This window comes from Neltuma alba, unplaced genomic scaffold (genome assembly GCF_004799145.2).
Source record: "Neltuma alba isolate B1F8T4 unplaced genomic scaffold, ASM479914v2 tig00011197_pilon, whole genome shotgun sequence".
NCBI lineage: Eukaryota > Viridiplantae > Streptophyta > Magnoliopsida > Fabales > Fabaceae > Neltuma > Neltuma alba.
In genome coordinates this window covers 69,991-96,046 of record NW_021635921.1, presented here as the reverse complement: position 1 = coordinate 96,046, position 26,056 = coordinate 69,991, and the positions used below count along the sequence as shown (strand labels likewise).

The 26,056-nt window shown below is 33.8% G+C and overlaps 2 protein-coding genes across 2 annotated transcripts; both read left to right on the top strand.

Annotated features, from left to right (window-relative positions):
* Positions 1–436: 436 nt before the first annotated feature.
* LOC114762166 (disease resistance-like protein DSC1) lies at positions 437–4,164 on the top strand. Its single transcript, XM_028951624.1, has 4 exons — positions 437–918; positions 1,118–2,210; positions 2,319–2,618; positions 2,752–4,164. The coding sequence occupies exons 1-4, from the start codon at positions 437–439 to the stop codon at positions 4,162–4,164; spliced, it is 3,288 nt and encodes a 1,095-aa protein (XP_028807457.1).
* Positions 4,165–16,179: 12,015 nt separating this feature from the next.
* On the top strand, positions 16,180–19,846 carry LOC114762165 (TMV resistance protein N-like). The gene is made up of 5 exons (XM_028951623.1): positions 16,180–16,661; positions 16,785–17,874; positions 17,976–18,016; positions 18,134–18,302; positions 18,395–19,846. Exons 1-5 carry the CDS (start codon positions 16,180–16,182, stop codon positions 19,844–19,846), a joined length of 3,234 nt encoding a protein of 1,077 aa, XP_028807456.1.
* Positions 19,847–26,056: the final 6,210 nt, after the last annotated feature.

The following is a 26,056-nucleotide window of genomic DNA, read 5'->3' as shown; positions in this document are numbered from 1 at the left end:
GTAATTAGTAGTATTGGTACTTCTGAGATGCTCAACTATTTTTTGTTAGAGGAGAACTTTTCTCCGCCTAGTTACTTGCCTTTATTTCATTTATTTCCTGTTTATTGGTCTGAATTACAATTGTAAATGAGCTATCCTGTTCTTCTGGCGTTGACAATGGTTTTTGTCACCTACTGATGGTTTTTTCCCACTTTATGATGTTCTAGATGTGAAACCAGCTTTAATTATATCCAAGCCACCCATGCTAGCTACTTTTCTTTTCTTTTTTGCCATCGCCATGCTAGATACAAATTAAACTCACATGGGAGTAGACATATAATATTCAAACAGTTATATGTTTATTAGAATGTTATAAACGGAAACTTGAGGGGAGCGATTAGCATCAAATTTATTAGGAATAATTAACACCCTATGGTTTTTTTTTTGATGTCCAGTAATGTCAACTTTTACGACTTCTTCCAAAGTTCGGCAGGAAAAATATGATGTTTTTGTTAGTTTTAGAGGTTCAGACATTAGACATGGATTTCTTAGCCATTTGACAAGGCAGTTACGACTAAAGGGCATAGATGTGTATGAGGACGAGAGGTTAGAAAGAGGAGATGAAATATCATCTGCACTTTCGGAAGCAATAGAAAGATCAAGAATTGCGCTGGTGATATTCTCAACAGACTATGCTTCTTCAAGGTGGTGCTTAGAAGAGCTAGAGAAAATCATGGAATGCAAGCGAGTCAATAATCAGATTGTAATCCCAGTTTTCTATAATGTAGACCCATCACACGTTAGGCATCAAGAAGGATCTTATGCATATTCATTTGCTCAGCACAAGCAAAAGTTTAAAGACAACTTGTTGCAATTTTGGAGATCTGTCTTGAAAGAAACTGCAAACTTATCTGGTTATCATCATTCCTCAAATTTTCAGTAAGTTGTTTCTTATTTCTGTTTATTAGATAAATCTTTTCATAGTTTGTGAATTATATATTTTCAACATAAAGATTAAAAATAATTATATCCATACATGTATTATTGATAATTATATCGAGGCACACGTATTACATTATTCTTAAAAATGTGTTGTGTGATTTTTTTTTTAAACAATTTCTTTCTTTTATCATGGCAGAAATGAATCTGATCTTATTGATGGAATAATCAAAGATGTGTCAAAAAAGCTAGAAGGTAAAGACACAATTGAGCCAAAGCACCTTATTGGAATTGAGGAAAATTTTGCTACTATTGAATCATTTATGAAAGACAACTCACAAAAAGTTGGAGTTCTTGGAATTTGGGGTAAGGGAGGGATAGGTAAAACAACCTTGGCTCATGCCACATTTGATAAGTTTTCCCAACAGTTTGATAGTTCTTGCTTCGCAGCAAATGTGAGAGAGGAATCGAAAAAGATTGGATTGACTCGTTTGCTTGAAGAAATTCTCTCAATACTACTAAAAGATGAAAGTATTCTCAAAATCGACGGAATGCCTAATATTCAAAGGAGGCTACGTCGAACAAGAGTTCTTCTAGTGCTTGATGACGTAGACACCCCCAGTCAATTACAATATCTTATTGATGAAAATCTTTCATTGGGAGCAAGTAGCAAAGTCATCATAACAAGTAGAGACAGGCATGTTCTTATTAGTGGGGGAGTTCATGAAGTTCATGAGGTGAAAGAATTAAGCAAGGACAAATCGCTTCAACTTTTTTGCCGGTATGCTTTCAAGCAGGGCCATCCCAAACAAGGATATGAAAAGTTATCACTGCAGGTAATTGAATATGCAAAAGGTCTTCCTCTGGCATTAAAAGTTTTGGGTTCATATTTGAACTCTAGAAATACAAAAGCATGGGAGAGTGCCCTTAAAAAATTGAGAAAGTATCCAAATAGGGAAATTCAGACTGTATTGAGGGTGAGTTATGATGGACTTGATATACCAGAAAAGGAACTATTTTTAAATATTGCATTCTTCTTCAGGGGAGAAAAGAAAGAAGATATTATGAGGGTGCTAGATGCTTGTGATCATAACCTCTACGTGGACATTGGAATAGATAGGCTTCTAGATAAAGCACTCATAATTATTTCACGTGGCAGTAGAGTAGAAATTCATGATATGCTACAAGAAATGGCTGAAGAAATAGTTCGTGAGGAATCTAGAGAGCACCCTGAAAGTCGAAATCGATTAAATGATGCAAAAGAAGTTCAAGATATACTGGAAAATAACAAGGTAAATGAAGGATGCTTTAACTTCCTTTTTCATTCATTAAATTATTTCATTGAAGAATTTTTACATGCCACTTGTTCAATATATTATTTGTATTTTGTTATGTTCCAGGGAACTGATATAATTGAAGGCATTGCATTGAATCCACATGAGTTAAAAAGCGACATACACTTGAGTGCTGATGCTTTTAGTAGAATGAGTAATTTAAGATTTCTCAAGATTGATCGTAATTTTCAAGGCAAATATCAAGTGCTTTTCCCTTTTGGTTTAGAGTCACTTCCTAATAAACTAAGATATTTTTGTTGGAACAATTATCCATTGGAGACTCTACCGCTTGGTTTCTGTGCAAACAAACTTGTTGAAATCCAAATGCCTTGTAGCGATCTTGTAAAACTATGGGATGGTGTGCAGGTATGGCTATTTATTAATGCACGTTTCATTCTTTAGTCTAATTGAATTGTGAGGGCTTTTTTCGGTAATTTTTCTCTTTTAATTGTCACAGGATTTTATGAATTTGAAGATAATAAATCTTTTATGGTCGCAGAAGTTAAAGGAGTTGCCTAGTTTTTTCAAAGCACAAAATCTTGAAATAATGGACTTCGGACATTGTAAAAGTTTATGCAGTATTCATCCATCAATCTTGTCTCTTCCTAAGCTTGTTTCTTTGAATCTAGAGGGGTGCAACAAATTAAAGAATCTTCATGGGGATAACCATTTGAAATCTCTCAAGGAACTCAAGCTGACAGGCTGCTTTGCTCTCGAGGAATTTTTGTTGTCATCAAAAGAAATGAGAAGTTTACATTTGGAATATGTAGGTATTGAAACATTAAACTTGCCAGTTGGACGGTTCAATAAACTTGAAGAGCTATATCTTAGTGGGCCTCTCAGGAGCTTTCAAGTAAATGAGCTAAGTTGCTTGACATCTCTAAAGAAATTTGTTCTTTTCAGTTTTGAAGAAAGAATTGAAAAATCAAAATTAGTCACTCTGTTTGATGCCTGGCGTTCTTTAGAAGAACTGTATTTGACGTACTGCGTGATTTGTGAGATCCCTGACAATATCAGTGCCATGTCATTGTTGAAGAGTCTATCACTACGTGGAAGCAACGTTAAGAGTTTGCCAAATAGCATCAAGCATCTTTCAGAGCTCAGAGAAATTGATTTGGGTGAATGCAAGAGGCTTAGGTCCTTACCAGAACTTCCACCTTCCCTTGCTTATTGTTATCTCAACGAATGCCAATCACTGGAGACCTTCACTTTCCCACTGATGCGAGCAATACATAACTCTGGTGAGGTTAGATTTTGTTATCCTGGAAGCACAATCCCAGAGGGCTTCAAATATTCTCATACCACTAAGAGGTCCATTAGTATTGAGCTTGCACCAACTTCTTCTAACCATTTATTAGGTTTTGCTTCTTGTTGTATTCTTTCCGCATCAGCGACCTACATTTTACCACGAGTTGACAGAAAATTCCACTTTGAAGATGAAAAGATCTATTACAGGGGTGACAACAAACTTTGTCACCTCAAGTATCAGAGTACAGATAATGTTTTGTTATGGTATGACCCAGTGGATCACATGTTGAACGAAAACCAAAGAAGGCGATTTGATGAGGGCGCCACTTACAAGTTTGCATGTGAATTCTTCTCCAGAGATTTCTTTGGTTTTTATCAGGATAAATCTGATGACATGATAAAAGGGTGCGGAATTTGGCCAATATACGCATCAGAAATACAAGAGAAAATGGAATTAAGGCTGGAGATGGGTGCTGCTACCGGCAGTACTAGCCAACACCCTAATGCTGAAGTGTCCCAACATCAGCCAGCACGTGATTCCGTTAGGAGAAGCACTCGTGTGCGCCAGAGGATAGGGAACTTGACCACGATGCCTTACTCTTTGAGAACCAAGAGAGGCCGAAATGAGCGCACGGCCCGAAAGGATAACAAAAGAATCGCTTGAGGATGCAATTCCAAGTTCAACAATTTTTTTAATTCTTTATGGCCTCCAACTATGTATGAAAAGAATTCTTTATTCTCAATGTGACTGGTCTTTGGGTCTCATGCCCAGCATCCATTAAAATAATAAATAAACATTAGAAAAATCTCCAATCTAAGCTGCTACATATATATGCACCTATCTATAATTTCTATCCACAGGCACGTGCAACCAAAAATTGTAGAGATAATGGATTAATTGATTTTTAATTCCTTTAGTATGCCTTAGTCCCCTGCTCTCCAAATTCTGGTTTCTTACCAAGAATGTGATGCTATGGCTCGACTGGTAGTAAATATTGTGTATACATGTAGATATGAACAATGTATAACAATAAGTATTTTGGTCTTCTTCATAGCTGGTCAATTTCTAAGGTCCATGTGATTTTTTGCTCTGCTCGTTACTAATGTTAACGATATCATATCAGTCGGAATTGCATTCATGCACATCTTGGAATTAGAGACAAACCTTGTACAGAATAAAACTTAGAATGAAAAGAAATGTAGATGCCATATATATGATGTATTTCACCTGTTTAACTTTGCATATCATATAATATTGGTTTTGTAGGCCAATCCAACTATGAACAGAGCATGTGAACCCTGTTTTTCATCACCAACAGGTCTAGGAGGATCGAGGCAGTTGATGTGAATGTAACCATCATCACCCTCGTTTTACCAATTGGTCATCAAGTGAAAAGCTCTGAATCATTTGAGGTGGTAATTAAGGTGCTGTTTCTTGTCTTTTTCCTGGTGATTTGGTTCTGCTTCATCCGCAATATCACTGGTGGAGACTAGTACAGCGTAGGAATGACAAGAATGATTTGCGATTGTGAGCCATTTGGATGATATGCCAAACTTGGTGATCGCGTTTGTCTTTGGCTTTCATGCTTTCGTCTGTTGACTTCAGAAAGTGAACTGATTTTTTCTATTCAAAATTTTTTTGTCAAATCGGATATTATATTTGTTCAGAAGTAGTCCTCATTTTATCTTTCTCACCACTAACAGGTGAGAAAATCATTAAATCTGTTTGTTGTATCTCAGAGCAGCGTAATGAATTCCTTGTTATATGATGATTGAAAAAGAGAATATCAACAGAACCAACCACCACCACTGATTTTCTCTAGTAACATTGCTTTTGTCCCATTTCAAATCGAAAGAGATAAAAAAAGTGATGTATTTATATATAGAGATCAAGGAAAGCCTATGAAGCAAGTACCGCATCGCTGTCATACTTCCAAAAAATTGTTTTCATATGTTTATTGATTGTTAATTTCACCTATTTCTTTGTTTATTGGCTTCATTTAAGTGAACATTATTTTTAAACAAATTTATTGGATATTTATTAGTTGCCAATTCCTCAAGTCCTTTTGAGTTTTGACTTTGGAGTCTTTGAGAAAGCTAAAATGAAAACATGACACTGTGCAATAAAAAAAAACCGTATTATTCTTCTTGTTTTCTTACCCCTTGTCACTACAAGCGAAACTAAACTAAACTGAGTACTTTGCTGCAATTTATAGCAAAAATAATTGAGAAATTAAATTAATTGTATGATAATTTTTGAAGGATTCATGGACACATTATGGGGAAAAAATCCTTGAAAAGAGAATATCAAATTTTGACAAAGTAACATTGAATATTAAAATTATCATCAAGTTAATCATAAACCAAGTTTATTTTACATTTGTCATTGCGAATGTAAAATATAACTAATAAACGATTCAATATTAAAACCTTTTGGGTGGGTCGTAAATGTGTGAAACAGGGCAAGTCCAGCCAAGGCGGAGCAAAGCATGCGGGGTGAGAAAGAGCAGAGAAAATTAATATTATCAACTTTTAAAAAATTAAAGACACTTCCTTAATTATTCCCCCGAAATGAGCACTCTTCTTCTTCCTTAGTCATCTTTATGTAAGGTAGGTCCTGTTTCTTGTCATCATATATAATAGAATGCGCCCACCATCCCAATAGCAAATGTATTAGTACATTTAATCATTAATATAATATCTAATTAATTAATTTGAAGAGATTAAAAAAGTTAATTACATTTGTTATTTTTAATAAATAGACGTTGTCTTCCCTAAAATACTTTTATTAACATTTGAATTACAAATTGATATTAAGTGCTTAACATATACATCCACTATAGGGATTACTTAAGAGCAAAATAAATGAATATTGGAGGCAAAATGAATTGTAGTCTTATATTTAAAGTCAAATTGACAGTGAAACTAGCTCTTGTATTAAGAACCGGAAGTAGCATGTGTGTCTATATGTGTATCAGGACCAGTTATATATAAAATGAAGCAAATTATACAACTTTGGGTAATACAAGGTTAATACAACTTTTAGGCTAAAATACTTTTAAAAAAAAAAACTCCTGAATTTTGAGTACCTCCCCAATATTATAAAGTTTAAATTTAGCCTCCTTGATGTTATAATTTTTTACCTTAAGCCCCCTATATTTAATAATTCTCAGATGAAAACCGCAACGTTGGATTAATGAGGATGAGGTGGCATCCTACATAAAATCAAAAATAGCATCTGCAAGGGTTAATAATTTTATGATAATTATATATATATTTTTATAGAAGGGTTAAAATGCCATTTCTGTGGCCTAACTCAACTTTCAATTCTTAAAAAGAACCTCTCGTTCGGCAGATATTAACATTGACTTTCAAAGTGTTTGGTCAAAGTGTTTGTGTTTTCTTTGGTTGCTTGTACTGGTTTCTGCATCGTATTATTGTTCATGTCAGCATTGAATTATCTATTTGCAATTGTCTAGTCTTTGTGCTTTGTTCGATCCCGATTTCAGTCAATCACTCATCGATTTTACCACAACAACATTTATTGCAGTGTGATTTCAATTTTTGGTTTTATGATTTTAATTTCTAGTTGTCTGGTTTAGAGAACAAACATTCTGGATGGGACTGTTATGCAATGATTTGTCTAATTTTTCCCCCCTTTCACTTCTCTAATTTTATGGAAAAAGGCTGTATTTTCTTCGCCAGGATGGTGGTGTTGTGCTTGACGGCGGCTTGCGGCAAGGAGTTGCAAAGAAATAAGGGGTTTTTTTTTATTGACAAAATGACAATTTAACCCTTCTTTAAATATATATATATATATATATATCTGTGTGTGTGTAATTATCATAAAATTATTAACTCATACAGATGGCAAGAAGTTGGATGTTATGTAGGATGTCACATCCTTATCAATTTGACCCGGAATTCAGGAGAGTTTTTATATTTTAGCCCAATTTTTAATATCTGAAATTTTAATTGATTTTGATTGTGATCTCTAAAATTTAAAACAAGTAGTTTTGATCCTAAATTTCACCTCATTTTGGTTTGGGTATCTGAAATTTGAAACAAGAGGATTTGGTTCTTAAAATTTGATGTCATTTTAGTCCATCTAAAGATTTTTAATCCATAAAATAGTATTTTTCAAGGATCAAAATTAAAATGAGATCAAATTTTGGAAATCAGAATTACTGGAGGTTTCAAATTTCAGAGAGAACTAAAATAATAATCAGCTTAAAAAAACTAAAATAATGTTAAATTTTCAGAACCAAAATTACTAGTTTCAAATTTTAGAGATCAAAAATCAAAATAAAGTTAAATTTTAGTGAGTAAGAATGATATTAAGCCTTGATATAACATAGTGGAAGAATAAATTCTTCTTGCAAGAAATGACATTAATGTGATCTAAGGATGGAGAAAATATTGAGGTAGCTTAAATAACTCACTGCAGTATTAGTCTCAGCAAAAGAATGCAATTTCATGCATAAATTTCATCACGACCAAGTTAATAAAAGGATGGAATAATCCAATGGATCGCATATTAAAAGAAACCCAAGGAAGGCGATTTGGTGAGGGCACCACTTGTAAGTTTGCATGTGAAATATTGTGAATTCTTCATAGGAAATCGCTTTGATTCTCGTGTGGTTGAATATCAGAATGAGAAAATTCAACAAGTGGGATTAAAGCTGGAGTAGGGTGATTTCCTGCACTATAACATTATTTTATCCAAATGCATCCTTTTTTGTTGGGGGAGGATCCGCCATACATTATGAAATACTACTTTATACTTAATATAAGAGTTCATTTGATTTTTATTTTAGTCTTAAATATAAGACTCCAATATACTTTGTCTCTCATATTTATCCATTTTTTTCAAAATAGTCTTCATAATAATAATAATTCTAGCCAATACACTTGATTAGCAAGAATATTTTAGGGAAGACAACATCTATTTATTACAAATAACTAAATTAACTAGTTTTTTTAACTTACTCAAATTAGTCAACTAGTTTTTTATATTAAGGACCGGAAGTAGTAATGTTTATTCATTATTTTGAATAGAGGGAATACTCTCCTATAATATATCTAATCCCATTGATATGCCTTGACCTTTTTTTGCCATCCAAATCAGATATATCTCCCTGCTTCAGATCCCCAATCATTGGATTATGCTGTTAGAATCTCCATTTAATCAGCTTTAATTTTAACAGCCAAAGATGGGAGAATCTCCAACCATGAATGAAAAGAATTCTTTATTCTCAATGTGACTCGCCATTGAGTCTAATGCTGAACATACATTGAAATAATGAATAAACATTAGAGAAAATCTCCAAACTAAGCTAGCACGCATGCAGCTAATCTCTAATTTCTATCCATAGGCAACTGCAATAAAAAATTGAAGAGATAATGGATTTAATTGGTTTTTAATTCCATAAATGTGCCTTAGTCCCCTGCTCTCCAAATTCTGTTCTTACAGAGAAGTTCAGTGCTATGTCTCGTCTTCAAAAATTACGCAAAGTCGGATGAGGCTTCGCTTGTCTTTAGTGAGCAATTGATTCAGTGCTCAATTATAGTGTGTACTTGAACTTACAGCATTTTTTGAATTAGGATTACAATGGAAGCCAAAGTTAGGAAGGGAATAGGATTGTTGATAATGCTGATACTATGATAAAAATATATATCACCTTGTTATCAATCAAAGCATTTATTCTTGAGTATACTTAATTTCATCAATATGCTTCCACACATATTTTCTTAAACAACTGTTTATTAGAAATGAGTCCCATGTGTTAGCACAGAGTCTAAAATAAGTCATACTAATGAATAAATCAACTTCCTATAAATTTTATTATAGACATTGATATTATTGATTATTGATTTCTTTTTTCCATTTTAACTTGTGAGCAGCTTTTCTTCTCGGAGGAAGGTAGAGGAAAAATGATTTCTTTAAAGGGAAGTCACTGATACAGACTATATTGCGGTTATACTTCCAAATATTAATAGTAGCTTTACACAACATCATTTAAATTGCGCTGCCAAACATTTACGTACAATCCTTGTGTTCACATTATTATATGCTATGTCTGCAATTTCCTTCAATGTAAAAAATTAGTATATTTGTAACAGCCAGATATAATGAACTCCCAGGGATTTCCATCTGTTCAGTCCTGTTATTTTAAAGATGCAAACCAAATTGAAGCAACCAAAGGAACAAAAAAAAAAAACACATATATATATATATATATATATATGTATGGGTCACATACTCCTCTCTCCTCAAAATTTTTGGAAACATCTATAACCATGCTTTCTTAATTTCATCAGCCTCTTCAAGTCCTAGCTTCGCTTAAATTTGAGGACTTTGAGACTCGTAATCCTATTACTTCACTTAATAATTAGTGAGAAACCCTTTTTTTTTAAAAAAAAGAAAAGAAACAAAAATGCAAATCAATGCCTTCCAATGATGTAACTTCTAATACTAAAACAACATTCTCACTCTACAAACTATATATAGTAGATGTGTTCACAGAACAAAACGAGACGGGGACAACCCCATCTCGATAATTGGAACGGGAGAACTTTTCTGTCTCATGTCCTGTTCCATCCCATTCGAGACGAGACAGGGATGTCTCATTTTTCTAAAATTTTTTATGTTTTTTAATTTAAACACTAGTTATACATGAACTATAACAAATTATGATAAAAACTATATAAAGAAAACAAATAAAAATGAGGAAATGATGGCAAAGAATTTTTTTGTGGTAATTTTGAGAGACAAAAAATAAATAAACTTAAAATGTACAAAGAATATCATGTAACCATACAAGACAACTTATAAACAAATAAAAAATAACATTTGACAAATATCATTACCAAAATATTATACAATAATAAATATAATAAATTTATAACAATTAAAAATAAAGATAATATATTAAAAAGGAATAGGGACGGGACACCTTCATCCTGCATCCTGTCCTGTCCCAAAACAATTTTGTCTCGTCTCGCTCTCATTCCGTTACAAAATGATTAGAACAAGGACGGAATGTTGGGACGGGACACAATTAGACACCCCTATGGGTGTTTCACTTGTCTCATCCCGCTCTAGTCTCAGTCAATTCGAGACGAGACAAGACAGAAAAAATTTCTGGACTGGATGATTACAAGATAGGACAAAATAGTAATCGGGATAGGCTCGTCCTATCCCATCATGGGGTGTTTTTCTTAAAATTTTTTTATTAATACTTATTATTAGATTATTTAATTTATTATTAATGATAATTCTTTTTTTATAGTAATTTTTAGCTCTTAAATTGCAGTGTTATCTCAACAAAATCTCTTTCCTTGATAAAATAATTCATAAAGTAATTATATAGTGTGTGTTCTTATTTTTTTGGGCCAAAAAGTCAATTTTATTAATATTCAAAAAAACATTACAAACACCAAGCCAAAAAAACACACTCAAAAACACCTACAGTACAATCTAACACTCAACTAACCAAAAATAAAACTAAAGAAACAAACACAATTAGCCTATGCCAAGCTTATTAAAAGCTTTACACACGTTAAAGTCTGAAGCCATTATTCAGTGTTTTTTTTATATTGTTTTTTAACGTACTGTTTTTACACCGTTTCTACATTATATAGTTGGGCTTTTTACATAGTATTTTTTTATAATATTTTTATCTTTAGAAGCCTAATAAAAAACAAATATTACAATATTAAAAAAAAAGCATCCATACCCAAAATTACAATGATTTGTTAAAAAAAAGGAACGTCTCATACAGCTTCATGATGGGACACAGGACAAAAATCCCATCTCGTTCCTGTTTATCAGGATGGGCCTAATATAATCCTATTCCGTCCTGTGAACAATCCTAGATGATATATATATATATATATATATATTCAACAATCGAAATTTCTCAGCTAGTATAGGTTGACTCGTTACCTTCCAATCGTATATTAAAAAACTTACATATTAAAAATGTGGGATTATTATTCTATACACGCAATTCATATAGAGAAATAGATGAGAATCTTTCAAACTTGCGTAAACAACAACTTAGATGTATTTGGAAAAACATAATATCATCAAGTCAACAAGTGTTTTGCTCGAAAAATTTGCATTAAAAAATATCTGCGTTCGATTTTTCATTTTGATAACTGCAGATCAGTTCTCGGGGATTAGAACATTAGCAAGATGATCAAAGTTTTTTTTCCCCTTGCATAACCAATTCACCCATCAATATGTTATAATCAATATTAATAATCCAATAACACCTTATCTCCTGAAAAAAAAAAAAATCCCTTCCCATTTATTATTAATTTGGATTTTTTTTATTTTTTTTGGGAGGAAACTGGATGCAGTTGAAGGTCAAATTATATATTTTCTAGGTTCTAAATATAAGTTTTTAATCTATTTTATCTTATAAAGTTATACTGCCTCTAATCCTAATTATAAGGCCTCATTTATAAACGAGGCCTTATAATTAGGTTTCTTATTAGATGAACCTAGCAAGAAAGTTTTTCATTAAAGAAATAATTTATAACAATGCACGAAGTTAAAAATGTAGGTTAAAAAAATTGGGATAAGATTCAATTTTGTCCTAAAAATTTTCGCTTGGGAGCCATAGATATCCAAAAACAATGTTTTTGGCTCAGGTCACCCCGAAAGTACTTTAAAATGTAACAATATTGCCCAAATATTAGAAAAAGTTAATTTTGACGGTTAAATTTTCCTTTTTTGACTTATTCTTGCTGATGTGGCTCTCTCACCTTCTCCCAGTTAGCTTACCTGGCATTTACATAATATTTATTACTTTATTTTGAAAAAATGAATGGCTCTGCGGTTCTCTTTCCTCGTTTCTTGCTGGCATCGACTCTCACCCTCGCCTCTTTGGCTTTCATCTCAATCTTTCACCGCTTGCTCTGAACCCTTAACTCCACCACCACTGTACCGTCCTGTTTACTCCAGTCACCCTTCATCATCGTCTTTGTTGGCCATGGATCGTGGTTCTTTCCTCGTCGTGGGCTCATTTGTTTCTTGTTCGTTGTAATCCTTTTCCTAATCTCCATCCCGAATCCCAATCCTAGAATGTATTGTTACTGGCATTGATATTTTGGGTCTTCATTTGGTGATTATCTCAGAAGCTTGTTGTACCTTCTTTTTCTAAATACATAACATTCTCTGAAACTCGCGAGAAAGAATTTGTTTTAACGTATTGATTCGCCTAATGTTAGTTTTTGATTCTAGTATTTTGTTTTCTTCCTGTGTTTTTCGTCAAGTTACAACCTTATTAACAAATTCATTTGGTTTTAAGAAGTATCTACGGTTTAAAAACAGGGGAGCTCTTCAACTTCACTGGATGTTCTGTACAAATTATTGCCTTGGTTTACTAATGATTTATTAAACTCTGTCCGTCCAAGAATTTTGTGTGCGATCATGTAAGGCAAGACTGAAGATGAATTGATGTGTTTTATTTGGGGAATGGGTAACCCTGTGAAGTTATCTTGCCTTTGGAAAAAAGCTCGTCGCCGGAAGAGATTTTCTAAGAGAAGCGACCGGCGATGCAGAAAATGGGGTCGGAGTCGGAGTCGGAGTCTGATGTCGGTTCGCTATAACCATCGTCGGTGTTGTTCAGATCATGGAAGAAATAGATTCGCAGGCCGATTCCAGTTTTGGGTGTTTCAGAGCACACACCATGAAGATATTTTTCACATGATGGGAAAAGCTTCTGGACTTGTATAGAAGGATCAATTGGTTTCCTAGTCGGAATTTTATGAAATAAATCTGGTAGGAGCACTGGGCCGGGGATTAATGGGAAAAGCAAAGGAGGAGGAAGAAGCTGTCTTGTCTTGAGGTATTATTGCCACGGTGTAATTTATGATGTCCTATGAAGAGGTGCCACATGGATATCATGGAGTCAAACATGATGATTTAACGGTCAAATATAACATTTTAAACGGTTGGGGCAATATTGGTAGATTTTTAATACTTTTAGGATGATATTGAGTAAAAAAAACTTTCTGATACCCACGACTCTTGAGCAACAACTTCAAGAGTAAAATTGAACCTTATCTCCAAAATTATAATGAATCCTACTAAACTATTGCCCAAAACAGAGAGACTAAAGTGATGGGTGTGAAAGCATCTTTAATGTAAATGCCCAAATTAGTGGTGGAAAGCAACATCATCCTCCAACACCAATATCATAAATTAATGAACTATTTATTTTTTTAATTATTCTTTTGATGGTGAGTGTGAAACTGGGAAAGCATTTTTATGTATTCAAATTGTCAAAAGAAGCAGACCATCCTCTCCGAAAAGTTATCTTTAAAAGTTAAAGGTATCGATTTCCCTCCGAAATGAGCGTTCTTGTTCTTCCTTAGTCGTCTTTATGTAAAGTAGGTGCTGTTTCCTCTCATCATTTATGAAAGAATACGCCCTCCATCTCCATATCAAATGTGGGTGTGTCTATATATATATATATATATATATAAGGGTCAATTATATATAAAGCGAAGAAAATTATACAACTCTGGTTCATAAAATAGTCCAGGGAATAAGCAATTAACAAAACATTGTTATATGAAAAAATGACTGGAAAGAGATTAAAATGTTTCTCGAATAGATATCATTTTCCAACGTGTCACTGACCTTTGAGTAAATGAGAACACCATTGAACAAATTTTTCTTGCATGTAACAGACACTAATGTAATTCGAGGATAATTAATGGTGAGGCAACTTGAATAACCCGATGTAATATTAATCTCCAACGAAATATGCAAGAAGAAGATGATTATCAAAACATTGCAGTTTCACCTATGATCAAAGTAATAAATTTTTGCAACACACATGTAATACTCGTCTAATCCTATTTATAAGTCACTTCTAACATCTTTCACACAGACAAAAAAAAAAACTTTGAACTTCATTAATTTCATTTATTTAACACCTTTTTAATTTTATCCATATTTAGTATACATTATACCTCATATAAACAAAGTTAATACAATAATAAATGAAAGGTAAAATTGTATATCCACATAAAAATTCTCTTAAGTACCCTATAAATAGAACAAAAAAATATCTTCTCTCTCGGCCCTATAAATAGAATCAGAGGAGTACCATATAATCTTAATAATGGGGACAATTTAGGAAGGTTGATTTAAATGTGTATAAAGAATGGTGATTTTGATTATGAAACAGCGCAAAAAAAAAAATCTATTAATTTTGCCTAGTAATACAGGATGGATGGAGTAGTTTTAATTATTTTACATATATTAAAGGAGTTTTTTAAAATTGATAAAAAAAAAAGGGTCAGTTATTTTTAATTTGAATCAGGTCACAGGTGCCGAGTACTGACATCTAATATGGCCCACAATTGGATGCGAACATAAAATCTCTGGACTACCAGCCAATTAAATTACAGGCTTGTTGTTTGAAAAGATAGCATTTGACTATAAAGCAGTCAAGTCAACAAATCAAATATTTATTTGATTTTTATTTTCTTCTTGGAGCATGGCAAATGGAGGAAACGCGCATAAGCTAGCCGTTTTAAATCATTGAAGTTGCTTTCTAATAACGAAGACTCCACGTATTGATGAGGAAGTTTCCCAGAAACCTTGTTCTTCGCTTAAAAACTGCATTGCTGTTTACTCTGACATCACTTTTGCTCTTAGTTTGCAGAAACAAGGTTTGATCTATCCAGGTATGATGATCTTCTTGCTCGGCTCTGTAAAATGTGTGCCTTCGAACTATTCATGCATGTGTACATACGCATCAGGAAAGGCCGTAATTTTTCTAATGACTTCCATTCCATATGATTGTGTTTTTTCTCTGTTTGACCATCCTTCATTTCCACTTGTTTGAATTTTATGATGAAGCAGGATCAACATTATGTTAAATCTTAAATAGAAGTTTCGGTGAGATAGTGAATCTCAATCATATATTCTGAATATCTCTCCTATAATTTATTTTATTACACAATTAATATTAATAACATACTATAATTTCTATTTTATTTTTCAGCTTTTATAACGCTCTCTGATATATTCTACTCACAAAAAAATTTCTCCCCTCTGCGTCAATAATCCCTATTCTTCAAGGAAGAACAGAGATTTTATTTGATTCTTTCGCTTCGCATTTTGGCCTGTTCAATGACCCTCGGACGCTCATGTCTGGATTTTAGATTTTGTTCCTTGAAGTCTGATCCACTTGTTTAAGCTAATAAGTCCTTCAACCCAATTCAGATTGCAATTAGTAGTATTGGTACTTATGGGATGCCCAACTATTTTTTGTTAGAGGAGAACTTTTCTCCGCCCAGCTACTTGCCCTTATTGCATTTATTTTCTGTTTATTGGTCAGCATTACAGTTGTAAATGAGCTATCCTGCCTATTCTTCTGGCGTTGACAATGGTCTTTGGCACCCACTGATTGTTTTTTCCAACTTTGTGAAACCAGCTTTAATTATCTCCAAGCCACCCATGCTAGATGCTCCCCCCCCCCCCGGGCCATCGCTTGGCTAGATACAAATTAAACTCACATGGGAGTAGGCATATAATATTTAAACAGTTATATGTTTACTAGAATGTTATAAACGGAAACTTGAGGGCAGAGATTAGCATCAAATTTATTAGGAATAATTAACACCCTATGGTTTTTGTTTATGTCCAGTAATGTCGACTTTTACAACTTCTTCCAAAGTTCCGCAGGAAAAATATGATGTTTTTGTTAGTTTTAGAGGTTCAGACATTAGACGTGGGTTTCTTAGCCATTTGAAAAAGCAGTTACGGCTAAAGGGCATAGATGTGTATGAAGATGAGAGGTTAGAAAGAGGAAATAAAATATCATCTGCGCTTTTGAAAGCAATAGAAAGATCAAGAATTGCGCTGGTGATATTCTCAAAAGACTATGCTTCTTCAAGGTGGTGCTTAGAAGAGTTAGAAAAAATCATGGAATGCAAGCGAGCCAATAATCAAATTGTAATCCCAGTTTTCTATAATGTAGACCCATCACATGTTAGGCATCAAGAAGGATCTTATGCAGATTCATTTTCTCAGCACCAGCAGAAGTTTAAAGACAACTTATTGCAAGTTTGGAGATCTGTCTTGAAAGAAACTGCAAACTTATCTGGCTATTATCACTCCTCAGATTTTCAGTAAGTTGTTTCCTCTTTCTGTTTATTAGATGAATCTTGTCATCTTTATTGATAATTATATATATGCACGTATTATTGTACATGATTTTTTAAAAAAACAATTTCTTTCTTTTAACATGCCAGAAATGAATATGATCTTATTGAGGGAATAATCAAAGATGTATTGAAAAAGGTAGAACATAAAGACACAATGGAGCCAAAAATCCTCATTGGAATTGAGGAAAATTTGCCTACTATTGAATCATTTATGAAAGATGACTCACAAGAAGTTAGACTTCTTGGAATTTGGGGTAAGGGAGGGATAGGTAAAACGACCTTAGCTCGTGCTGCATTTGATAAATTTTCCCACCAATTTGATAGTTCTTACTTTGCAGCAAATGTGAGAGAGGAATCGAAAAAGATTGGATTGACTTGTTTACTTGAAAAAATTCTCATTGTTCTACTAAACGAAGAAAATCTCACAATGGTTGGAATGCCTGATATTCAAAGGAGGCTACATCGAACAAGAGTTCTTCTAGTGCTTGATGACGTAGATACTCCCAGCCAATTACAATATCTTATTGAAGAAAATCTTTCATTGGAACCAAGTAGCAAAGTTATCATAACAAGTAGAGACAAACATGTTCTTGTTAGTGGAGGAGTTCATGAAGTACATCAAGTGAAAGAATTAAACAATGAAGAGTCGCTTCAACTTTTCTGTCGGCAAGCTTTCAAGCAAGGCCATCCTAAACAAGGATATGAAAAGTTATCAGTACAGGTAATTGAATATGCAAAAGGTCTTCCCCTGGCATTAAAAGTTTTGGGTTCATATTTGAACTCAAGAAATACAAAAGCATGGGAGAGTGCCCTTAAAAAATTGAGAAAGTATCCAAATAGGGAAATTCAGACTGTATTGAGGGTGAGTTATGATGGACTTGATATACCAGAAAAGGAACTATTTTTAAATATTGCATTCTTCTTCAGGGGAGAAAAGAAAGAAGATATTATGAGGGTGCTAGATGCTTGTAATGATGACCTCTACGTGGACATTGGAATAGATAGGCTTCTAGATAAAGCACTCATAACTATTTCAAGTGGTAGTAGAGTAGAAATTCATGATATGCTACAAGAAATGGCTGAAGAAATAGTTCGTGAGAAATCTAGAGAGCATCCTGAAAGTCGAAGTCGATTAAATGATGCAAAAGAAATTCAAGATATACTGGAAAATAACAAGGTAAAAGAAGGATGCTTTAACTTCCTTTTTCATTCCTTAAATTCTTTTGTTGAAGAATTTTGATACGCTTGTTTAATATTAGTTGGATTTTTTTATGTTAGGGAACTTATGCAATTAAAGGCATTACACTGATCCAAAATGAGTTAGAAAGCGACATATGCCTGAGTACTGATCCTTTCAAAAAAATGAGTAATTTAAGATTTCTCAAAATTTCTTATAATATGCCAAGTTTTTGGGTGCCAATTCTTTTTTGTGGAAGCAAATCAACGCAACTTCCTTTTGGTCTGGAGTCACTTCCTAATAAACTGAGGTTTTTTTGTTGGGACCATTATCCTCTGAAGACCCTACCGTTGGATTTTTGTACTAAAAAACTCGTTGAAATCCAAATGGAGGGTAGCCAAATTGTAAAACTATGGGATGGTGTGCAGGTGTGGCTAAATCTTAATGCATGCTTTATTCTTTAGTCTAATTGGATTATGAGGGCTTCTTTTCAGTAACTTTTCTCTTTTAATTGTCACAGGATCTTATGAATTTGAAGAAAATAAATCTGGGCTCTTCCCAGTTAAAGGAGTTGCCTGATTTCTCCATGGCACAAAATCTTGAAATAATGGATCTTCGATATTGTGGATGTTTATGTAGTATTCATCCATCAATCTTGTCTCTTCCTAAACTTGTTTCTCTGAATCTAGAGGAGTGCCACAAACTAACAAATCTTCACGGGGATAACCATTTGAAATCTCTCAAGAAACTCAAGCTGACAGGCTGCTATGCTCTCGAGAAATTTTTGTTATCATCAGAAGAAATGAGAAGCTTACGTTTGAATGCTACCAGGATAAAAACATTGAACTTGCCTGTTGGACGATTCAATAAACTTGAAGAGCTATATCTCGGTGGGCATCTCAAGAGCTTTCAAGTAAATGAGCTAAGTTGCTTAACATCTCTTAAAATATTCTCTCTTGATTGTCTTAGAGGAAGAATAGACAAATCAAAATTAGTCATTCTGTTTGATGCCTGGTGTTCATTAGAAGAATTGAGGTTGAGATACTGTGAGGTTTCTGAGATCCCTGACAATATCAGTGCCATGTCATTGTTGAAGATTCTATCACTACAAGGAAGCAGCGTTAAGAGTTTGCCAGATAACATCAAGCATCTTTCAGAGCTCAAAGTAATTGATTTGGGTGAATGCAAGAGACTTAGGTCCTTACCAGAACTTCCACCTTCCCTTACTTATTGTTATCTCAACAGATGCCAATTATTGGAGACCTTCGTTTTCCCACTAATGCGAGCAATACATAACTCTAGCGAGGTTAGATTTTGTTATCCCGGACGCACAATCCCAAGGGGCTTCAAATATTCTCAGACCGCTAAGAGGTCCATTAGTATTGAGCTTGCACCAGCTTCTTCTGACCATTTATTGGGTTTCGCTACTTGTTGTATTCTTTCCACATCGCCAATCAACTCTTTGACACGAGTTGAGAGAAAATTTGACTTTGAAGATGAAAAGATCTATTACAGGGGTGACGACAAAATTAGTTACCTCGAGTATGGGAGTACAGATCATGTTTTGTTATGGTATGATCCAGTGGATCGCATGTTGAAGGAAAACCAAAGAAGGCGATTTGATGAGCGCGCCGCTTACAAGTTTGCATGTGAATTCTTCTTCGTACATTACTTAGGTTGTCATGTGGATGAAATTAATGACAGGATAAAAGGGTGTGGAATTTGGCCAATATATGCATCAGAATTACAGGGGAAAATGGAATTAAGGCTGGAGACGAATGCTATTACAGGCAGTACCAGCCAGCACCCTAATGCTAAAGCAGGCCAACATCAGCCAGCACATGATTCCGTTAGGAGAAGCACTCGTGTGCGCCAGAGGACAGGGAACTTGACCTCGATGCCGTACTTTCTGAGAACCAAGAGAGGCCGAAATGAGCGCACGGCCCCAAAGGATAACAAAAGAATTGCTTGACAATGCAGGTCCAACAATTTTTTAATTCTTTATATGAAAATAATTCTTTATTCTCAATGTGACTGGCCTTTGGGTCTCATGCCCAGCATCCATTAAAATAATAAATAAACATTAGAAAAATCTCCAAATTAAGCTACGACATATCTATGCAACTATCTATAATTTCTATGCAGAGGCAGGCGCAACCAAAAATTGTAGAGATAATGGATTCATTGATTTTTAATTCCTTTAGTATGCCTTAGTCCCCTGCTCTCCAAGTTCTGGTTTCTTACCAAGAAGTTGATGCTATGGCTCGGCTGTTAGTAAATATTATGTATACATGTAGATATAACAATGTATAACAGTAAGTATTTTGGTCTTCTTCATAGCTGGTCAATTTCCAAGGTCCATGTGATTTTTTGCTCTGCTCTTCACTAATGTTAACGATATCATATAAGTCTGAATTGCATTCGTGCACATCTTGGAATTAGAGACAACCCTTGTGCAGAATAAAACTTAGAATGGAAAGAAATATAGATGCCATATATATTATGTATTTCACCAAGGTGACTTTGCATATCATATAATAATGGTTTTGTGGGCCCATACAATTATGAACAGAGCATGTGAACCCTGTTTTTCATCACCGACAGGTCTAGGAGGATCCAGGCGGGCGACGTGAATGTAACCATCATCGCCTTCATTTTACCAGTTGGTCATCAAGTGAAAAGCTCTGAATTATTTGAGTTGTTAATTAAGGTGTTGTTTCTTGTCTTTTTCCTGGTGATTTGGTTCTGGTTTCTCTGCAATATCACAGGTGGAAACTATGACAGTGTGGGAATGACAAGAATGATATGTGATTGTCAGCCATTTGGATAGATAATCCCAAACTTGGTGGTTATGTTTGTCTTTCTTTGGCTTTCATGCTTTCGTTTGCCGATTTCAGAAAGTCAACTGATTTTTTATACTCAAATTTTTGGCCAAATCAGATGTTATATTTGTTCAGAATTAGTCTTCCTTTTTGTTCCTTTCTCACGGCAAAAATAGGTGAGAAAATCATCAAATCTGTTTGTTGTATCTCAGAGCAGCGTCATGAATTCCTTGTTATATGATGATTGAATAAAGAGAATATCAACAGAACCAACCACCACCACTCATTTTCTCTAGTAACATTGATTTTGTCCCATTTCAAATCCAAAAGCCACAGATTAAAAAAGTGATGTATTTATATATAGAGATCAAGGAAAGCCTATGAAGCAAGTACCGCATCGCTATTGTACTTCCAAAAAATTGTTTTCTTATGTTTATTGATTGTTAATTTCACCTATTTCTTTGTTTATTGGCTTCATTTAAGTGAACATTATTTTTAAATAAATTTATTGGATATTCATTAGTTGTCAGTTCCTCAAGTCTTTTTGAGTTTTGACTTTAGAGTCTTTGAGAAAGCCAAAATGAAAACATGACACTGTGCAATAAAAAAAAAAACGTATTATTCTTCTTGTTTTCTTACCCCTCGTCACTACAAGCGAAACTAAACTGAGTACTTTGCTGCAATTCATGGCAAAATAATTGAGAAATTAAATTAATTGCACGATAATTTTTGAAGGATTCATTGACACATTACGGGGAAAAAAATACTTGAAAAGAGAATATCAAATTTTGACAAAGTAATATTGAATATTAAAATTATCATCAAGTTAATCATAAACCAAGTTCATTTTACATTTGTCACTGTGAATGTGAAATATAACTAATAAACGATTCAGTATTAAAACCTTTTGGGTGCGTGAAACAGGGAAAGTGATTTCATTTAAAATTGTCGGGTATAATTATATCATGGGAAGCCAATTATTGGCCAAAACGATTATGGAAAACTGCTATGGGTCCAACCTCTGATGGCCCTATATCCACAGAACCAACTATTAAGGATTTGACCCAAGTCCAGCCAACTCGCAGGTTACGGGTTGGCCCGTGACGGGTTACAGGTTATTTGGGTCGGGCTTAAAAGGCCCGTTTTCTGACAGGTTGATATCTTGCGAACCCTAACCCACCAACCCGCCAGATTTTAAAAAAAAAATTTTTTCTTATAAATAATTAAAAATTAAAAAAATCAGAAATGATTTAAAGTATTCTAAGCATTCACACAAAATTACAACACATTAAAACACAAAATATACAATTGTCCAAAGTTCAAACTCCAAACATATAAAACACAAGTTCAAACATAAATTTTTCCTACCTTTCTAGCCCATCTCCTAATATTTTAATATATATAAAAAATTTTAAAAAAAAATTTTGGCAGGTTGGCGGGTCGTGGGTTGACCCGTCGCGAGCTCAGGTTGTAGGGGTGCAGGCTCATATTTTTTAGGTCGTGGCGAGTTGACCAAAGGCCAACCCTAACCCATCTGTTTTGGCGAGTTGGGGGTTTAACCCGCGGGTCCAACTCATATTACGGGCTCTGGCACGGGGTGACAAAGAGCAGAGGAAATTAATATTATCAACTTTTAAAAAATTAAAGACACTTCCTTAATTATTCCCCTGAAATGAGCGCTCTTCTTCTTCCTTAATGGTGTTTGGGTAAGAACAAAATCATAATTTTAAAAGTGTTTTTACGGTATATGAGGGGATGTTTTGATAGAAACTAAACTATGATTTTAAAAGTACTTTTACAGTATACAAAGTAAATATATAGAGGAGTTTGTCTCGTTTTGCGGAAAGGTGCTTCTAAACACCCCCGAAATAAATATGTGGAGGAGTTTATCTTGATTTGCGAAAAAGTACTTCTGAAAAGTGTTTCTGGAGTTACCCAAACACCCACTCATCTTTATGTAAGGTAGGTTCTGTTTCTTGTCAACATACATAAAAGAATGGGCCCCCATCCCTATAGCAAATGTATTGCTACATTCAATCATTAATATAAAATCTAGTTGATTAATTTGAAAAATTTTAAAAATCAGTTAAATTTGTTATTTGTAATAATTAGATGTTTTCTTTTCTAAAATACCCTTATTAATAATGTGTGTTTGAATTATAGATTGATAGTAAATACTTAACATATATAACCACTATAAAAGTTACTTGAGGACAAAAGAAATGAATATTACAAATAAAACAAATTGTGATCTTATATTTAGAATTAAATTGAAAGTCTAACTAAGTCTTATATTAAGGACTGAAAGTAGTATGTGTGTGTCTATAGGTATATAAGGATCAGTTATATATAGAATGAAGAAAATTATGCAACTTCGATTAATACTACCTCCGGTCCTTATTATAAGACCCCATTTGACTTTTTGTTTGGTCCTAATTATAAGACCCCAATCCATTTTGTCTCTCATATTTATACATTTTTTTCCAAGATAATCCTTCTAATAATGATAGTTCTAGCCAATATACTTAATTAGCAAGGATATTTTAGGAATGACAATACTTATTTATTACAAATAACTAACTTAACTTACTTCCTTAATCTCCTCAAATAAGTCAACAGGGTCTTATAATTAGGACCGGAGGTAGTACAATTTTTTCCGGAATTTTGAGTTGATAATTATCAGATGGAAACCGCGATGTCGGATTAATGAGGATGAGGTGGCATCCGTATGGGCTAATAATTTTATGATAATTATATATATTTTTATAGAAAGGTTAAAATGTCATTTGTCATTAAAAATAACAAACCCTCATCTGTTTTATCTCCTTGCTGCGGGCTAACTCAACTTTCAATTCTTAAAAAGAACCTCTCGTTCGGCAAATATCAACGTTTTGACTCCCAAAGTGTTTGTCTTTTCTTTAGTTGCTTGTCCTGGTTTCCACATCATATCAATATTCATGTCCCCACTGAATTATCTATTGATTTGTCTAGTGTTTTTTTTCCCTCTTCACTCTCTAATTTTATGGAAAAAGGCTGTGTTTTCTTCGCTAGGATGGTGGCGTTGTGGTCGACGGCCTGCTGCAAGGAGCTGCAAAGAACTGAGGGGGGTTTTTTTTTTTAAATGACAAAATGACAATTTAACCCTTCTTTAAAAATATATATATAATTATCATAAAATTATTAACTCATGCTGATGGATGTTAGGACATCCTTATTAATCTGACCTAGTTTCGTTCTATAAATTTTATTATATACATTGATATTATTGAATATTGATTTCTTTTTAAATGATTTCTTTAAAGGGAAGTCACTGATACAGACTATATTGCGGCTATACTTCCAAATATGAATAGTATCTTTACACAGCTGCATTTAAGTTGCGCTGCCAAACATTATGCACAATCCTCCTGTTCACATTATTATATGCGATGTCTGCAATTTCCTTCAATGTAAAAAAATTAGTGTATATGTAACAGCCAGATACATCGAACTCCCAGCGATTTCCATCCGTTCAGTCCTGTTATTTTAAAGATGCAAACCAAATTAAAGCAACCAAAGGAACCAATATATATATATATATATATATATATATAGGTCACGTGGTCCTGTCTCCTCTAAATCTATGCAAACATCTATAACCATGCTTTCTTAATTTCATTAGTCTCTTTAAGTCCGGGCTTAGCTTAAATTTGAGGACTTTGAGACTCGTAATCCTATTACTTCACTTAATAATTAGCGAGAAACCCCTTTAAAACAAAAAAAAAGAGGAAATGTTGCCTTATAATGATGTAACTTCTAGTACTAAAACAATATTCTCACTCTATAAACTATATATAGTAAAGGTGTTCATGGGACGGGATGAGATAAAAAAGACCCGGTCTTGGTCCCATCCTGATAATTAGGATGGCACGGCTTTTCTGTTTCATGTCTCATCCCGTCCCGTCCCAATCAAGATAGGACATAACTAAGACTAGACAACAACATTCCTTTTCTTTGAATTTTTTTATGTTTTTAATTTAGAAACTAGTTATACATGAAGTATAAAAAATTATGATAAAATCTATATGAAGAAAATAAATTAAAATGAGGATAAATTTAAAATGTTCACTACAAAGAATATCATCTATATGCAACTATCTCTATTTTCTGTCCATGGGCATTGCACATAAAAGATTTTAGAGGTAACGGTTTCATTGGCTTTAATTCCATTAACATGCCTTTGTCCCCTGCGCTCCAAATTCTGTTTTCTTACGAAGAAGTTGATGCTATGTCTAGACTGGTAGTAAATATTGTACTAACATTGTAAGTATTTTGGTTTTCATCATAGCTGGTCAATTTCTAAGGTCCATGTGATTCTTTGCTCTGCTCTTTACTAACGTTAACGATTTCAAGTAAATCTGAATTCCATTCATGCACATTTTGGAATGAGAGACAAGCCCTGTACAGAATAATATTTGGATTTTGGAATGCAAAGAAATATAGACACCATATATTATATATGTATTTCACCTGTTTAGCTTTGCACATTATATATAATATTGGTTTCGTAGGCCAATCCAATCATGAACAGAGCATGTGAAGCGTGGTTTTCATCATCGACAGGTCTTGGAGGATCGAAGTGCGTGAAATGAACGTAATTAACCATTATCACCTTCATTTTTCCCATTGGTCATCAAGTGAAAAGCCCTGAATCATTTGATTTATTAATTAAGGTGTTGTTTCTTGTCTTTTTCCTGGTGATTTGGTTCTGGTTTCTCCGCAATATCACACTTGTAAACTATTACAGTGTGGGAATGACAAGAATGATATGTGATTGTCAGCAGCCATCTGGATAGATTCTTTTTGTTTGCTGACTTTAGAAAGTCAACTGATTTTTTTCCACTCAGAAATTTTTGCCAAATCGGATGTTATATTTGTTCAGAAGTAGTCTTCATTTTCTCTTTCTCACCACAAACAGGTGAGAAAATCATCAAATCTGTTTGTTGGATCTCAGAGCAGTGTAATGAATTCCTTATTACATGATGATTGAATCAAGTCTCTGTTCTTTCAATAAACAGAACCAACAAACCTCACTGGTTTCCTCAAGTAATTTAACATTTCAAATCAAAGAGTGGTGTATTTATATACGGAGATCAAGGAAAGCCAATGAAGCTAGTACTGCGTTGCCATTATTCTTCCGAAAACTGTTTTCACATGTCTATCATCATTAATTTAATCTGTTTGTTTGTTTGTTGACTTGAATTAAGGCGAAAATTCTTTTAAGTAAATTTCTTGGAAGCTCAATTGTCAGTTACTCAAGTCCTATTGGTTCTTTAGGAGAGCCAAAATGGAACACGACTTTGGGCATTGAAAGAAACGTT